This window comes from Triticum urartu, chromosome 4A (genome assembly GCF_056163025.1).
Source record: "Triticum urartu cultivar PI428250 chromosome 4A, HENAU_Tu73, whole genome shotgun sequence".
In the NCBI taxonomy this organism is placed as follows: domain Eukaryota; kingdom Viridiplantae; phylum Streptophyta; class Magnoliopsida; order Poales; family Poaceae; genus Triticum; species Triticum urartu.
This window is the reverse complement of record NC_141876.1, coordinates 103,728,578-103,747,114: the sequence shown is the minus strand read 5'-3', so window position 1 is coordinate 103,747,114 and position 18,537 is coordinate 103,728,578. Positions and strand designations below refer to the sequence as shown.

Genomic DNA, 18,537 nt, shown 5'->3' with positions numbered 1-18,537 from the left:
TATTTATTATTAGATCCATCTCGAAATATATTTTCATATTATATTTATTAGATGTTATAGATGTTAATATTTTTTAATATAAATTTGGTCAAATTTAGCAAACTTTGATTCCAGACAAAGCTAATGTGCGGAGTAAAAAGGACCGGAGGGAGTACTTGCATGTGTTGATTTAATGAACCTTGAAGTAGTATAAAATATGTGACGGTAAAGCTTTGTAATACCCTGGCCCAAGTCGAGAGATGGTTGTGCACGAGGAGGGCGAGATCATGCAGACCGAACAGGACCCTACGATGGAGCTCTCTAAGGTCTCGATGGACCTCACCATGCCCCACTGCCCCTTGTGCCTCTGCCCCTTGACGCCTCTAGTGTATGAGGTTCGAATACGCCTCGTCCGTTCGGCTGATTGAGCAAGGTGCAGGTTTCTTGATTGATGTGTTGTTCGATTGATTTCTGCAGTGCAAGGGAGGGCACCTGGCCTGCGTGGACTGCCGCGTCGAGCACCCCGGGAACCAGCGACAATGTCAGAAGTGCGAGCGTGGCGGTGGCTTCAACGTGCGGAACACGGCGGTGGACTCCGTCCTTTCGTCGGTGAGGGTGGAGTGCCCGCACGAAGGCTGTGGGCTCTACGTCACTTACCACAAGCTCGCCGATCACCATAGTGCGTGTCCGCTCGCGCCCTGCAAATGCCCCGTGCCCGTGTGCGGCTACGAAGGCCCGCTGAGGGAGTCCTGGATTAGGGGGTCTCCAGGCAGCCGGACTATATTCTTTGGCCGGACTGTTGGACTATGAAGATACAAGATTGAAGACTTCGTCCCGTGTCCGCATGGGACACTACTTGGCGTGGAAGGCAAGCTAGGCAATACGGATATGTATGTCTCCTCCTTTGTAACCGACCTTGTGTAACACTAGCCCCTTCCGGTGTCTATATAAACCGGAGGGTTTTAGTCCGTAGGACAACATACAATCATACCATAGGCTAGCTTCTAGGGTTTAGCCTTTCCGATATCGTGGTAGATCAACTCTTGTAATACCCATATTATCAAGTATAATCAAGAAGGACATAGGGTTTTACCTCCATCAAGAGGGCCCGAACCTGGGTAAAACATCGTGTCCCCTGCCTCCTGTTACCATCCGCCTTAGACGCAAAGTTCGGGACCCCCTACCTGAGATCCGCCGGTATGGACACCGACATTGGTGCTTTCATTGAGAGTTCCTCTGTGTCGTCGCTGTTAGGCTTGATGGCTCCTTCGATCATTGATAACGATGCAGTCCAGGGTGAGACTTTTCTCCTAGGACAGATCTTTGTATTCGGTGGCTTCGCACTGCAGGCCAACTCGCTTGGCCATCTGGAGCAGATCGAGAGTTACGCCCCTGACCACCAAGTCAGGTTTGGAAGCTTAAACTACACGGCTGATATCCGCAGAGACTTGATCTTCGATGGATTCGAGCCCCCGCTTAGTGCGCCACACGGTCACGATGAGCATGATTTAGCTCTGCCATCGGACAATGTCTAGGAGATCGCGTCGGCAACCGCTCCGACCCTCAATTCGGAGCCAGTTGCGCCATCCATGGACGAGTGGATAGACCCCGCCCTGGAGGCCGCACTCTCATCAGCGATCGAGCCGAGTATCGACCTTACCCTTCACGGGAGTCGTGACACCGAACTACCGGATCCCTCCCCGGCCACGGACTCCGAACCGCCTGCGCCCGTGCCTATCGAATCCGATTGGGCGCCGATCATGGAGTTTACCTTCGTGGATATTTTTCAGCACTCGCCCTTCGGCGACATACTGAACTCATTAAGGTCTCTCTCCTTGTCAGGAGAGTCCTGGCCGAACTACGTCCGGCAGAATTGGGATGCGGATGACGAAGAAATTCACCGCCCACCCACCACCCACTTAGTAGGCACTGTCGATGACTTAACCGACATGCTCGACTTCGACTCTGAGGACATCGACGGTATGGACGATGATGCGGGAGACGAAGAGGAAGCACTGCCCATAGGGCACTGGACAACCACCTCGTCATATGACATATATATGGTGGACACACCCAAAGAAGGCAATGGCGACGGGACATCGGAGGATGACCCCTCCAAGAAGAAACCCAAGCGCTGACGTCAACGGCGCCGCTCTAAGTCTCGCCAAAGCTAAAGCGGTCACACCAGCATAGGAGATAATAGCACTCCGGACAGTGCCGAAGACGACAACAATCCCCTCCAGCAAGATTTAGGGCAGGAGGATGGAGAAGCCAGCCCTCCCGAGAGAGCGACAGATGGAGAAGCAGAGGATGATAATTACATGCCTCCCTCCGAAGACGAGGCAAGCCTCGACGATGACGAATTCGTCGTGCCTAAGGATCCCGTCGAACAAGAGCACTTCAAGCGCCGGCTTATAGCCATGGCAAATAGCCTTAAGAAAAAGAAACAACAGCTTCAAGATGATCAAGATTTGCTAGCTGACAGATGGACTGAAATACTTGCGGCCGTGGAATATAAACTCGAACGCCCCTCCAAGAGTTACCCAAAGCACAGGTTGCTACCCCGACTAGAGGAGGAAGCACCAAAACCTATATCTCCAGTGTATGACGCGGCTGATCGGCCACCTCGTGGTCGCGACAAAGAGGCATTCCAGCCAAAACTTCAGCCCGCACCCCGACGCCACTCAAATAAAAATGTCAAGGGATGGGGAAATACGCCAGACCCGCGAGACGTATTGGAGGACAAAGCAAAACACGCAAGATCGATCTACGGATCGCGAGGGTGCGCCACTATACGAGATGATAACCGTCATGTCGGATACAGTAAAAGTAAGTCCGGTCGGGCCGAACACAGCGGACAAGAATCATTTCAGCTACGTCGTGATATAGCCCAGTACAGAGGCGCCGCACACCCCCTATGCTTCACAGACGAAGTAATGGATCATCAAATCCCAGAGGGTTTCAAACCCATAAATATAGAATCATACGACGGCACAACAGATCCTGTGGTATGGATCGAGGACTTCCTCCTGCACATCCACATGGCCAGCGGTGATGATCTACACACCATCAAATACCTCCCACTCAAGCTCAAAGGACCAGCTCGGCATTGGCTCAAAAGCCTGCCAGCAGAATCCATTGGATGTTGGGAAGATCTGGAAGCCGCATTCCTTGAAAACTTCCAGGGCACTTATGTGCGACTACCAGATGCCGATGACTTGAGCCACATAATTCAGCAACCAGAGGAATCAGCCAGGCAATTATGGACACGGTTCCTAACAAAGAAAAATCAAATCGTCGATTGTCCGGATGCAGAGGCCCTAGCAGCTTTTAAGCACAACATCCACGACGAGTGGCTCGCCCGGCACCTTGGCCAGGAAAAGCCGAAATCTATGGCAGCCCTCATGACACTCATGACCCGCTTTTGCGCGGGAGAAGATAGCTGGCTGGCTCGAAGCAATAACATATCCAAAGAACCATGGTACTTCGGATACCAAGGATGGCAATGGCAGGTCACATCGCAACAAACATAAGCGCCGCATTAACAGCGACAATACCGAGGATACAACAGTCAATGCCGGATTCAGAGGCTCTAAACCCGGTCAGCGGAAAAAGCCATTCAAAAGAAGCACTCCAGGCCCGTCCAGTTTAGACCATATACTCGATCGCTCGTGTCAAATACACGGCACCCCCGACAAGCCAGCCAACCACACCAACAGGGATTGTTGGGTGTTCAAGCAGGCCGGCAAGTTAAATGCCAAAAACAAAGATAAGGGGTCACATAGGGATGACGAGGAGGAGCCCCGGCAGCCGAACACCAGAGGACAGAAAAGGTTCCCTACAAGTGCGGACGGTGAACATGATATACGCAACCCACATCCCCAAGAGGGAGCGGAAGCGTGCGCTAAGGTACATATATGCGTTGGAGCCAGTCGCCCCAAAGTTCAACCCATGGTCCTCCTGTCCGATCACCTTTGATCGCAGGGACCACCCTACTAGTATCTTTCATGGAGGATTCACCGCACTGGTCTTAGACCCAATCATCAAAGGATTTCACCTCACTCGAGTCCTTATGGACGGTGGCAGTAGCCTAAACTTGCTTTATCAGGACACAGTGTGCAAAATGGGCATAGACCCCTTAAGGATCAAACCCACAAAAACAACCTTTAAAGGCATCATACCAGGTGTAGAGGCCCATTGCATGGGCTCCGTCACGCTGGAAGTGGTCTTCGGATCCCCGGATAACTTCCGAAGCGAGGAGTTAATCTTCGATATAGTCCCGTTCCGCAGTGGCTATCATGCATTGCTCGGGCGAACCGCATTTGCGAGATTCAATGCGGTACCGCATTATGCATACCTCAAGCTCAAGATGCCAGGACCTCGGGGGGTCATCACAGTCAATGGAAACATAGAGCGCTCTCTCCGCACAGAGGAGCACACTGCGGCCCTCGCAGCAGAAGCACAAAGCAGCCTCTTAAGGCAATCCACCAGTTCTGCGATTAAAGACCCGGACTCCTTCAAGCGCGCCCGGAGTAATCGACGGCAAGACCGCCTGGCACGTTCCGAGCTCGCATAGCAATGCGGCCCCCACCCCAGTCCCAGCCAAACGGCAAAATCCATGCCCCGCATAAACAATTACGCATTGAAAATACCATGGGCACAGGTGGGGAGGGGGGCACGACTACGGCACGCCCCAAGACGCGGCTCAACCACACTAGGGGCTTCCCGCCTTATTATTTTTTCTCTCTTTCAGGACTTTAATCTCTGGAAACCCCGTCTGGCAGTACGGTTGCCGGACACACAATGCAACAACCAAGGAGGCAGAAAGCTACGTCGCACCATGGAACTCCCAGGTGGTCTCTGACAACGAGTGAAATACATGCTTTACATACCATTCCTCAGCTTGCCCTTGGAGGGGACATGTCAAATAGTCCTACTTTTTGCTTATCGCACTACTTGTATCATTCTGCTTTAACGCACCTTTTTGAATAAACAATGCATAGCACTAGACTATTATCACATTCTCTATTCTTCTTTTTTTATATATATGTTCATTCATGACATTCATCACCCATACACTCTGGTACGGCCAATACGTCAGGGGCTTAAGCATACCCCATAATACGGCGTGAAGTCCGAACACTTTCGACAGTGCGGCACCCCGAACTGATAGCATTATGTGCATCAGCTTCGAATCATGTCATGGGTCAATAGTTTGGTTTGCCCGGCTCCCATGTTTTGGTACCTTACGTTCCGCTATATCGGCTAAGGTAGCACTGGGAGAACTACTGCAATTGTGCCCCGGTTTAGCTGGGCTAAGCACCTCAGTAGAGAAAGCTAAAACTGACTGTCATGATAAGGCGAGAGATTGGTCACTGTTTGAGAGGTTTCGAGTCCGTAAAGACTTATGCCATTTAGAGCGAGGAGTAGGCTTTGTCTAGCTTAAGGCGTGTATAGCGCCCCGAATTTGGCCTTTCGAATACTAGGGGCTTCGCCAAAATTTAAAATTATAGAATTCTATGGCTAAGTGAGAGTGATAAAGCATTATAGTTCGATTGCCTTGTTCATTGTGCTGAGCACCTCCCTCGAAGGACCCAAAAATGGGAAAAAGAGTGCTCAGGTTTATCCCGAACACCCCAGCACTCGTGGCATGGGGGCAGAAGCCGACAACTAGCCATCTCTCAGATTTGATAAACAGCCGAACAGAAGGTAATATTTTAAATTCAAACAAGCGTTGCATAGCGCATATGAACAAGTTTTCATACTACAGGATCACACGAGCAAGTTCATGCAAATATTACATCTTTCACACACTCGTCCGCTACAAGACGGGCACCCTTCAGGACACCCTCATAATACATCTCGGGGTGGCGATGCTCCTTGCCCTGCGGTGGCCCCTCCTTCACCAGCTTCTCAGCGTTCATCTTGGCCCAGTGCACCTTCGCACGGGCAAAGGCCCGGCGTGCACCCTCGATGCAGACGGACCACTTTATGGCCTCCAGCCGTGGGCAGGCATCCATAAGCCACCTCACCAGGCCAAAGTAGCTGTTGGGAAGGGAGTCGCCAGGCCACATCAGGACTATAAGGCCCCTCATGGCCTGTTCGGCCGCCTTGTGCAGCTTGACCAGTTGCTTCAGCTGGTCGCTCATAGGCATCGGGTGTTCAGTCCTAGTATACTGAGACCAGAATAGCTTCTCCATCGAGCTTCCCTCCTCGGCCTGGTAAAACTTTGCGGCGTCCGACACGCTGCGGGGCAAATCTGCGAATGCTCCTAGAGAGCTCCGGACTCGGGTAAGTAACAAGTAATTTACTTTCACATGCTTGATTTGCATATTGAATGCCTTACCCGCCGCTATCTTCCTCATCGCCTCAATTTCCTGGAGGGCCTTTTGGCCTTCAGCCTTGGCATTCTTTGCGCTCTCGAGGGCAGCGGCAAGCTCACACTCTCGCGTCTTCGAGTCAAGCTCCAACGCCTCGTGCTTCGTCACGAGAGCTTGGAGCTCTTGCTGCACCTCGCCCACCCGTGCCTCTTGCTTTTCCCGCTTGGTGCGCTCCTTGGCTGCTTTGTCTTCGGCCTCGGACAATGCTTGCTTTAGGGTCGCCACTTTGGTCGTGGCCCCTGGCACATTCATGATGATCCTGTCATTTCGCAATCGCATCTTTTATATATATATATGTACCTATAGACAAGGTATTACTTACATTTGTTCTCCGCGAGCTACCTCTTGGCAAGGCCGAGCTCTTTCTCGGACCCCTCGATGTCCTACTTCAGTATAGCGACCTCCGCAGTCAGTGCGGCAGAGGTCAGCAGCGAAGCCTGCATACGCATATAGACATACTTATATTAGACTCCTGCATATATTATTTGATCATGTATTGGGCTTTTCTTTGTGAACACCAAATAGAGCATCAGGGGCTACTGTCTATGCGGAAATATTTTTCCTATATTTTAAGTACTTACCTCAAATCCTGTTAGAAGGCCGGCACAAGCTTCAGTTAGTCCGCTCTTGGCGGACTGTACCTTCTTGATCACCGCACTCATAATAGTGCGGTGCTCTTCGTCGATGGAAGTGCCGCGAAGCGCTCCCAGCAGGTTGTCCGGTGCCTCTAGATGGACAAAGGTCACCGGCATGGGCGTCTTACCCCTTTTGGAAGGGGGCCGCCTCCCCGAGTCCGGAACCACTGGAGGTTCCGGCGCGGTGTTCGGCTGAAAGCGGAACTTGGAGTCCACGGGAGCCTTGCTCCCTTTGCTCCTGGAGTCCGAAAGGTCGCCTTGAGGTGCCTCCGGGACTGTCTCCCCCCGGCTTGGTGCCCCTTGAGACAATACCTCGGCATTGTCCGTAGGGCGAGGGGAGGAGGCGGTCGGAAGTGGATCACTATCCATATCCGACGAGTCCAAGGAACCGTCCGACGAGGATACGTCGATACGGGCTTGAAGCGGTCTGCATAATCATATTCGGCGTTAGGAAAAGCAGTGCGACAAAGGTATGCTATGAGTTACTCTGGTATCCGAATACTTACGACTTCGCCAGGGGCTTGGCCCTGAGCAGCCACTCGTCTTCGCCTTCGGCAGCGGTGGAGGAGCAGTACGGAAGGACAACCCTTCCTTTCTTGGACCCTTCGGCCTCCCCGATTGGGGCGGCCTTCCTTTTCTTGTCTCCCCCGGCTGGAGGGGGAGCATCTTCATCTTCCTCCTCCTCATTTTCGTGGGAGGAGTGCGTCTCGGAGTTATCGGACGATGAGTCCGATACCACCTGGCGTCGGGAACTCTTTCGGGTTCCCTTGGCCTTCTTCTTGGTCTTATCCGACACCACATAAGGAGCTGGAGTCTGCATCTCCGTCAGGAGGGCGTCCACAGTGTCTTCGGGCAGAGGGGCCGGACAGTCAATCTGCTCCGATGCCTCCACCCAGGCCTGTTAAAGGCATGGGAGCTCAGACCCCGCACATGGTTAAGCTATGGGAAATAAATATCCTACCAGGTGTACAGAACTTACCGGATTCGCAGGGCGCTTCGCGCTTAGCCCGCGGTCCTTGGTGAGAGAGGGAGGGACCTCGGCGCCCTTGAACAGCACCCTCCAAACGTCTTTGTGCATCGTGTCAAAGAGCTCGCTTAGAGTCTGGTGTTGGGCCGGGTCAAACTCCCATAAGTTGAAGTCCCGTTGTTGACACGGGAGGATCCAGCGGAAGAGCGTGACCTGGACTATGTTGACAAGTTTAAGTTTCTTGCTTGTCATGTTCCGGATACACTTCTGTAGTCCGTCCAGCTCCACCGATGAACCCTAGGACAGGCCCTTCTCCTTCCAGGAAGTGAGTCGCGTGGGGATTCCGGATCGAAACTCGGGGGGCCGCCACCCAGTTGGTGTCGCGCGGCTCGGTGATGTAGAACCACCCCGATTGCCACCCCTTTACGGTCTCCATGAAGGATCCCTCGAACCATGCAACGTTAGGCATTTTTCCCACCATGGCTCTGCCGCATTCCGCTTGTTGGCCGCCTACAACCTTCGGCTTGATATTGAAGGTCCTCAGCCATAGGCCGAAGTGGGACCGGATGCGGAGGAAGGCCTCGCACACGACGATGAACACCGAGATATTGAGGATGAAATTCGGGGCCAGATCATGAAAGTCCAGCCCATAGTAGAACATGAGGCCGCAGACGAATGGATGGAGGGGAACCCCCAATCCGCGGACGAAGTGGGGGAGGAAAACCACCCTTTCATGAGATTCCGGGGTAGGGACGACCTGCCCCCCGGCTAGCAGCCGGTGCGCGATGTCTGCGGCTAAGTATCCGTCTACACGTAACTTTTTGATGTGCCCCTCCGTGACGGAGGAGGCCATCCACTTGCCTACCGCTCCGGACATGTTTGGAGAAAGTTGAGGAGGAGGATGCAGACTTGGGCACTGGAGCTCGAGTGCGCGAGAATGGATGAGTAAGGAGGAAGAAGGCGTGGGTAGAAAAAGGTGAGATCTTATCCCTTTATAAGGGCGAACTAAACTATGAGCCCCCACTAGCCTGGTAAAACTCGCTTATCCCCCAAGCGCCGCAATTGATGGCGCGGTTGGGTTACCCACGTCCGTATTGATGAGAATCCTGTAATAAGGGGAACACGATCTCTGCTTTGACAAGACGTGTCAAGAAACTGCCTCGCGTTATGTGCGGGAATGGTTAAAGAAAAACGGTTCGAATAATTACCGGGCCATGACATGATGTCATGCTGCCAAAATGTGTCAGCAGATTAGATTTGTGGAAATGTTATTCTCTCTACGGTGGTATGTGGAACTTATTTTGCAGGGTCGGACACTATCCTTGTATTCAAATTCTTCCGAACACAGGAACCCGCCTTGCAATGCCGAAGACAACACTGCGCGCCGGACTCATCGTCATTGAAGCCTGGTTCAGGGGCTACTGAGGGAGTCCTGGATTAGGGGGTCTCCGGGCAGCCGGACTATATCCTTTGGCCGGACTGTTGGACTATGAAGATACAAGATTGAATACTTTGTCCCGTGTCCGGATGGGACTCTACTTGGCGTGGAAGGCAAGCTAGGCAATACGGATATGTATATCTCCTCCTTTGTAACCGACCTTGTGTAACCCTAGCCCCTTCCGGTGTCTATATAAACCGGAGGGTTTTAGTCCGTAGGACAATACAATCATACCACAGGCTAGCTTCTAGGGTTTAGCCTCTCCGATCTCGTGGTAGATCAACTCTTGTAATAGCCATATTATCAAGTATAATCAAGCTGGACATAGGGTTTTACCTCCATCAAGAGGGCCTGAACCTGGGTAAAACATCGTGTCCCCTGCCTCCTGTTACCATCTGCCTTAGACGCACAGTTTGGGACCCCCTACCCGAGATCCGCCGGTTTTGACACCGACACCCACCGCCGGCGCTCTACCACCACATCAGCACCGCCGGTGCACAGGATCCAGTACGACAAGGTGCTCCAGCTGCAAGTGCCACTGCCGGAGCCACCACTCTTGCTATTCGCGGAGGAGGACCGCCGTGCGTTTTTCTTGGTCGGCGGTGTGCTCGACATCGGCGCGCCTATCGCCGTGTCGGTCGTCTACATCAGAGCGGGGGCGTCCCCACTGCCACACTACGTGGCCAAGCTCTGGGCAAGTGGACCGCCGGGGGAGCCCAAAGGCACGACCGACGCTGTCAAGGTGGAAATGGAGGCGACAAGCAGCAAGGATCCCGGTGACGTCGACGTGCAGGAGCTGACCTTCTTGACAGTTCTGCCCAAGATGCTGGCCGGGGCTAAGCTTGTGTCCGTCCACATTCAGATTGACAAGCTCACGTCCTAAATGTTTCTACAGTGCCTTTTGTTTATCTTAGTAATATGCTAATATAGGGATTACCTTGGTCTACTTTAGCTTAAGAAATGGTGGGTTTTGGTGGCGATGCAGCAATTACTTCGACATCAGATTAGTAATTCCCAACAGTCGAACGGATATATTTGTGTCTGTTGGATATAAAGTTCCTTTGGGTAAGAAATACTACTTGTCATCAAAATGGATAGAAGGAGGTGTATGGAGACGTATTTTAGTTCTAGATACGTCCCTTTTTATCCATTTTGATGACAAGCACTCCCTCCGTTCCACAATACTTGCCATCCATTTGTCAAAATATAGATGTATCTAGACATGTTTTAGTATATTGGTACATCCATGATAGAGCCAATCGGATGGTTGAGAACACTACAATTCATAGCTACAGATGTGACTCCCAGGTGCAGAGGCCGGGGGTCATCATCCTCCTTTTCGAGAAAAAAATAGACGCGTGTGTGAGAGGATGAGTGCGTGCGTGTGCCTCTTCTCTTCCTGTATAACGGACTACTAAACTCAGAGTACAAGTTTTTGTGGGTGGCACGATGGTGCGTGTGAGAAGTCCCAAGAGATAGGTTTAATGCGTCTGAAAAAAATACTAGCCTAGAGCTCGCCACGCGGCTATTCCTGTCGAACGCCCCATTAACCGTAAGATATGTATACGACGGTGCCAGTTATTGCACGTACACAGCAGTACTCCCTCCTTTCCAGTTTATAAGGCTTAATTCAAAAATCTCACCAACCAAGATGGTGAGTGGTGGAATATTTTTTGTAGTTTGCAAAAGCACCTAATTAATGCTCTTGTTTTTCTCAAAAAATTATGTTTATCAATGCATTAATTGCAATGCATGCATGCATAAAGTATATGCATTGGTCAATATTCTCTTAATACTTGCATGAAATGAATTAATGCACCTTGGAATCTGAACATGTGTTGGGGAACAACCAAATCGAGCCTTATAAAATGGAAAAACTAAAATTTGAATTGCAAATTACTCCATGCTATATTGAATTGCAAACCTGTTCACACCGATCACAACCTAAACGGTTTCCCACTTAGGAGCGTATTAGTACCATGCTATATTGAATTGCAAACCTGTTCACACCGATCACAACCTAAATGGTTTCCCACTTAGGAGCGTATTAGTACCACGCTACTCCATCCGTCCGGGTTTATTAGGCCTAAAGACAAATTCTCTTAGACCAAGACACATAGTAATTTGCTCACATTAATTCTTTCATTTCACTCCCAATGCACTCTCTCACATGCATGCAGCCAATGAAAAAGCACGCATGAAGTATATTAATTTTTCAGCCATGGCACCAACAACAATGGCTTTCAATGCAACCAATGAAATGGTTGCATGCATGCACCTTTCCAAAGCGGGGCCTTACAAAAGGGGAGTATATTGAATTGCAAACCTGTTCACACCAATCACAACCTAAACGGTTTCCCACTTAGGAGCGTATTAGTACTCGGTTATAAATACTAGTATGCCAAGATGACTGCACATTTCTCCCCAACTCCTCATCCACAAAAACAAACAAGTCATCAGCATCCTTCCCTTGCGTCCGTGATGGCCAGCGTGAGTTCTGGGTCGAGAGATTGCCACCAGGGAGAGGTGAGCATGAAAGCGGAAGCACGAGAGATATCCTGCCTCACTGCAAGAGCAGATGACATGTCCCGCCGCGCGGAGGTAGCAGCACAGAGGTCCCGCCGCACCGCTGAAGCAGCACGGAGGTCCCGCCGCGCCGTCGATGCAGCAGACTAGTATGGCCGCGCCGCGGAAGCAGCTGAGATGTCCCGCCGCGCCACGAATGTAGCAGAGATGTCCCGCCATGCGGCGGCGGCCTAGGAAAATTTCTCGCGGGCAGGCAACGACTGTTACAGGAGCATGCATGCGATCGTCCATAGCCAGATGGATCAGATCTCCGGCTCGGCGTGGTTGCAGGACGACATGATAGCCTCGTTTAAACAGGCTACCGACGTCATCCGGCAACTAAGGGAGGGCAATGAGAGGCTCCGGGCCGAGCGCGACCTGCTGAGGGAGAAGATCGTCCGAAGTGCAGACCAGTAGGAGGAGACCAGTGCCTTGTTGAAGAGGACCGGCGTCATCGTCAAGAAACTTATGGACGAGAATGACATGCTCCGCAACGAGCGCCAAAGGCTGGTGGAGGAATCCGTGGATGTTCTCAAGCAGCGTCTTGAGGACACGAAAGAGCTCATCGCCGCTCGCCGCGGAGACTAGTTTCCTGGTTTATTTTGATCTAATAATCGGTTTAGGATGTGGATTGTGTCGTCGGTTGTGAAATGTTGGGTTCTAGCACAGATGTTTGGCCTTTGTTGGCCTCTTGCGATGTAGCGATTTCAATCTGGTAGCTTTTAGTCCTTCATGTTAGGCTGGAGTTGTGCTGAACTTCTTGTGAATTGTGGTGGTTTTCAGTGATGAAAATCGGAAGGGGCAAGCCCTTCTTTGATCAAAAAAAAATTAATCGTCCTTATATATTCATCAGTCTTGCTATAAGTCGCAGTAGATGCTACATAGGTCCGTCGGATCTTACATCATATTTTCTTTTTTCTCTCTTAAATCTCAGTCGAGTGAGACACAGCCACGCCATTAAACAGAGGCTCGGCACCATTAATGGAGACCTCGGGAGAGAGGTGGACGGCGGACGCTGCTTCGGTGCCTTAAGGCACCTGCCTTTGGGCCTATGACAGGTGGTCCTAACAGGTAGCTGGCCCACCTGTCATAGACCTAAAGGTCGGTGCCTTTAAGGCACCCAAGCTCAATCTATGGATGGAAGATGGAGGTCAAAGGGCTCTCCGCCCGATAAGCACGTGCAGGGGTCTGATAGCGCGCCTCTTGTACTCAAATAGCTACCGTACACGGCGCCTCCAAGCTAATAAAAAATTGGGACGCGTGGCAGCACGTAAATGGTACTAGTAAGTAGAACACCCACGGTTTCAATAATACTTGTGTTTCCAATTGTAACGTGATAGCACTTGTTCCAAAATGACTTTATTCATTGTTAATGTGTGCGCCTTCGCAAATCAGACTGCAAATTTACCACAACATGTTGGTGCCATGTCATGGCACCAAGCCAAGTTTCATTATTTTCATGCGTGTTTTGGATTTACAGGAATTAAAAAACTAAGTTTCTCAATGTTTCCAACACAGCCACGTCGCCCAGAATTTTGAATTTCATTCCCATTTCTTGCATGGAACCTAGAAATTTACCCGAGGACACACATGTGATTTTTCAACCAACTTTGGTGCACTGGAACATGTGCTTGTATTTAAAATTTGAATTATGCACTCAAAGGTGACACGTTCCCTCCCAGAACCACGAGCCTTCTTGAGAGAAGCTCCGATTTGCAAGAAGCTTATACCAAAATTTGTTCCTATTCGGCCTTCTTTTACCACAGATGGTACTACCATGACATGACACCATGCCAAGTTTCATGATTTTAAAACCAAGTTTCTCAATGGTCCCGACTGAGCCACGATGCCCAGATGTTTGAATTTTATTCTCATTTTTTCATGGGACCTACTCCCTCCTTCCATCTATATAGGGCCTAATGTGTTTTTCAAGACATCCTTTGACTATTGACAAGATTAATAGCACATGAGATGTATACTATGAAAATTATATTATTGGAAGCTCCTTTGACATACAGATTTGAAGGTATGCTTTGTGTAAGTTGCATGTCATATATTATTGCTCTAACGTTTGGTCAAAGTTAGCCTCGAAAAACGCATTAGGACCTATATAGATGGAAGGAGGGAGTAGAAATTCACCCGAGGACACAAATGTGATTTTTCAACCAACTTTGGTGCACGGGAGCATGTGCCTGTAGTTCAAATTTGAATTATGCACATTAAATGACCAAAAACTCAATTAATGTGTAAATAAGGCCAAACGAAGCCGGAATAGTTCCAAACTTTAACAGGGCACTCATGTAGTTCTATGTTGCCTTTGTAAATAAACTCAAGGGGGACAAGGTATATCGTTTCGCACTCAAAGGTGGCACGTTCCCTCTAAGAACCACGAGCCTTCTTGAGAGAAGCTTCGGTTTGCAAGAAGGTTATACCAAAATATGTTCCTATTCAGCCAATTTTTTTACCCCAACATGGTAGTACCATGACATGACATCCATGCCAAGTTTCATGATTTTCATACGTGTTTTGGATTTACAAGAATTTTAAAACCAAGTTTCTCAATGTTCTCGGCCGAGCCACGATGCCCAGATGTTTTAATTTTATTCTCATTTCTTGCATGGGACATAGAAATTCACCCGAGGACACAAATGTGATTTTTCAACCAACTTTGCTGCACAAGAGCATGTGCTTGTAGTTCAAATTTGACTTATGCACATTAAATGACCAGAAACTCAATTAATGTATAAAAAACGACAAACGAACTCAGAATAATTCCAAAATTTAACAGGGAACTAATGTAGTTCTATGTTGCCTTTGTTAAGAAACTCAAGGGGGGCAGCGTATATCATTTCACACTCAAAGGTGGCACGTTCCCTCTTAGAACCACGAGCTTCCAAATCGGCCCAATTTTTTACCACAACATGTTAGTGCCATGCCATGACACCATTTCCAGGCGAGTTTTGGATTTACATGAATTTAAAATCAAAGTTTCTCATTGTTCTCGGTCGAGTCATGATGCCCAAATGTTTGAATTTCATTATCATTTCTTCCATGGACCTAGAAATTCAACCAAGGACACAAATGTGATTTTTCAACCCACTTTGGTGCACCGGAGCATGTGCATGCAATTCATATTTAGATTATGCACATTAAAAGTTTAGAAACTCAATTAATGTATAAAAAGGCCAAATGAACCCGAAATAATTCGAAAATTTAACAGGGCACTCATATAGTTCTATGTTGCCTCTGTAAATAAAATTCGGGGGGAGGCAGCGTATATCGTTTTGCACACAAATGTGACACGTTCCCTCTCAGAACCACGAGGCTTGTTGAGAGAATCTCCGATTTTGCAAGAGGCTTATACCAAAACTTGTCCCAATTCAGCTAAAAATTATACGTATGAAAACAGGCTTTAGATTATCCCAAACATCTCGCTACCTGGACCAATAATGTACTATGATTTGAATTCAACATATAATGGATACAAATATTTGAATTGGAGAGCGTATGGTACATGTAGTTCATAGTGAAATATGATTACTGCTATATGTATGTTTTTTGTTATCAAGATAATATTTAAATTAATGTATAACTTGACAACAATCATATTGAAATAAGGAAAATTGATTCAAATTTAGTCCATATGGTAGACGAAAATATATATGTTCACATGGTGGAGTAAAATGTTCATATATGATGGAAGATCAAAATGTACGACTACATCAATTATAAACCGCAAGGTCACCTAACGATATATTTGAATTCAACATAACGTGGATTCAAAAATTGAAATTTGAGATCATGGCATAGGTAATCATATAAAAAGGGACATTACTCTTTCTTTGGTGGGAATTGATTTGTTTTTTGTTGTTGTTGAGGGAAGTGCGAATCGATTTGGTACTGTGCAGGGTAATCTTGTTCTCCCGATTTTTTTTACATTTTTCTTGTATTTTTTTCAATGGCATCTATAGCAATATAGTAAAGGGGGACATGACTCTCTTGTCTCTTGTATGAATTGTTTTTTACACATTAACTTTGTTCTGCCGAACAAGGAATCCACACCTTGTTATCCCGAAATTTTCAAGCTCGAGTATCTTTTGTCTCACCTGCTTTGAAACTCCCGCTTCTTCAACCCGCGCCGCGCCGCGCCTTGTTATCCCGAAATTTGGACGAGCGCGAGAACTCCCTCCTCATCCGAAATCGCCCCCGCAGCCCAGACAGGCGAAATCCCCCTTCTACCCCATAGCCGGAAATGAAGCTCCATGTTGTGGTGTCAAAACTGGTGGGGGTACGCTGGTAACTTACCCTACATTTCGGACAAGCGCATCCCTAAGCTTGGCTCCCCCTCCCCCTTCGCCCCCCATTCATACACCGAGGCCGCCAAAACCCGCGAAACCCCACGCTCCTCCATCGGCCTCCCGACCGCCGCCCAGCCGGAGACTCTTCCCCGACTACGTCGTCCAGCGCAACAGCTCGCCGTCCCTCATCCACCGCATCGGATGAAGATCCGTTGTCGATTTCATCGTCCCGCCGGATCAGCCGCCCCGTACTCCACCTCCAAGGAGCTGCCCCGACGTTCACCTCGACTATCGCGCCACCTCAATCCCCACAGCACCGTCTTGACCTGACCCACCGGAACCGTAGCACCCTCACCAATTCCTCTGATGAAGCCGAGGCCAACTCGGCGCCACCAAGGAGGTTCTGCACTCACCACTGCATTTTGTCTTTTATTCGATCTCACAGGGCTGCCGGTCCTCGATACCGAGCAGACATGGTGTGTCTCCATCGACGGCGCCGTCGCCAACCAGATCATCCACGGCGTCTCTCCCCCATGTCGTTGCTTCCTCGGCGCTGATTTCCACAACGGCACTAGTTGCAGCTACTCCGGCTCTCGCTCGCGCTACGGCTCTGTTCTTGCTGTCGGTCACGCTGCTGCACTGCTCCTGCTTTCGTTCGTGCTGCTGCTCTGCTCTTGCTCTCGCTTGCGCTGCTGCATGACCTCCGGCAGCTACAGGAGTTGTTGCTTTAGCACTCGCTCGCGGTGCTACTGCACGACTTTCTCTCTGCTAGTGCGTTCCCTGCTCGAGCGTCTGCTGGTTTAGATCACTGCTTCTCTGCTACTAGTGCTCGAACGCCCTAAACATCTATTGCAATGCTCTGTTACTAGTTCAATCAGTTTCGACAGTAAAATTCAGTTTCAACTATGAAGTTCATTTTCTTCAGTTAAGTTCAGAGTGAACAGTACTTATAGCATCTGTCGGAGCGGCCGTGGCACAGCTGATGCGTTTTACATATAGCACTTTTTGGTGATGTATTTTACATCATCTATTGCAGATGATATTAGGGTCCCACTTCAGATTAATGTTGTCTATCTTGTCATGCTTCAGCCTCGTCGCCGTACACCTTAGCGGAGCTGCTCCAACGACGGAACCGTCCATCACAGCGGAGCAGTACCCTCGGCACCATTTCCAGAGGCCTCGGATCTCTTCTTCCCCGCCTCCGACAGTCACACCAGCATCATCACCATCCTCCACGTCCAACCCAATGATGCTGAGGTCCACAAGGCTATGCCAAAGAGGTTGTACACTTGTCGCATCACTTTGTTTCTCCATTTCTCTGTTCTTCCAATTCATGTGAGCCAAACACCCAGGTTGACTGAAATCCTATGTTTCCAAATTCGGATGTAACTTTTCGAGTAGATGATTTTTCATATAAAAAACTTTTTCATCCGAGTTCGTACGCAAAAGTTATGCCCATTTTACACATTCTCGAGAGATTTTGCAAATAAAGTCGAAATTCATATTTGTAAATTTTCGCAACAACTAGACCACATATTACATGGGAAACTTATTTTCTTTTATTTTTTTACATTTCCATCATTTTTTTAATTTTTTTAAAACTGAAAAGGCGGTCCACGGGGGGGGGGGGGTGCATTCGGTGGAAGTGGTGGCCAAGTTACTAATGGCGCACCGTGGGATGGTGCGCCATTACTAGTTTAGTAGTTTTGAAAAAAAAATAATTTTTTTTACTAATGGCGCACCGTGGATGTGGTGCGCCATTAGTATTTGCACACTAATGGCGCACCAACACATGGTGCGCCATTAGTATATAGTAATGGCGCACCACATGTCTGGTGCGCCATGAGTGTCAATTCCATCTATAGCCCTTTTCCTAGTAGTGTCCTCTGTTATTCGGGAGTTGCATAATCTCATAGTCTGAGGAACATGTATAAGTCATGAAGAAAGCAATGGCAGAAAAAACTAAACTATCATCATGCTAAGCTAACTAATGGGTCTTGTCCATCACATCATTCTCTAATGATGTGATCCCGATCATCAAATGACAACACATGCCTATGGCTAGGAAACTTAACCATCTTTGGTTAACGAGCTAGTCAAGTAGAGGCATACTAGGGACACTCTGTTTGTCTATGTATTCACACATGTACTAAGTTTCCGGTTAATACAATTATAGCATGAATAATAAACATTTATCATGATATAAGGAAATATAAATAACAACTTTTTTATTGCCTCCATGGCATATTTCCTTCAGTGCCCACCTCGGGTGCCC

The 18,537-nt window shown here is 48.9% G+C and overlaps 1 protein-coding gene across 1 annotated transcript; it reads left to right on the top strand.

Moving 5' to 3' along the window:
- Positions 1 to 290: 290 nt before the first annotated feature.
- On the top strand, positions 291 to 10,282 carry LOC147974986 (uncharacterized). The gene is made up of 3 exons (XM_087520227.1): positions 291 to 374; positions 457 to 658; positions 9,885 to 10,282. Exons 1-3 carry the CDS (start codon positions 291 to 293, stop codon positions 10,280 to 10,282), a joined length of 684 nt encoding a protein of 227 aa, XP_087376353.1.
- The last annotated feature ends 8,255 nt before the right edge of the window (positions 10,283 to 18,537 follow it).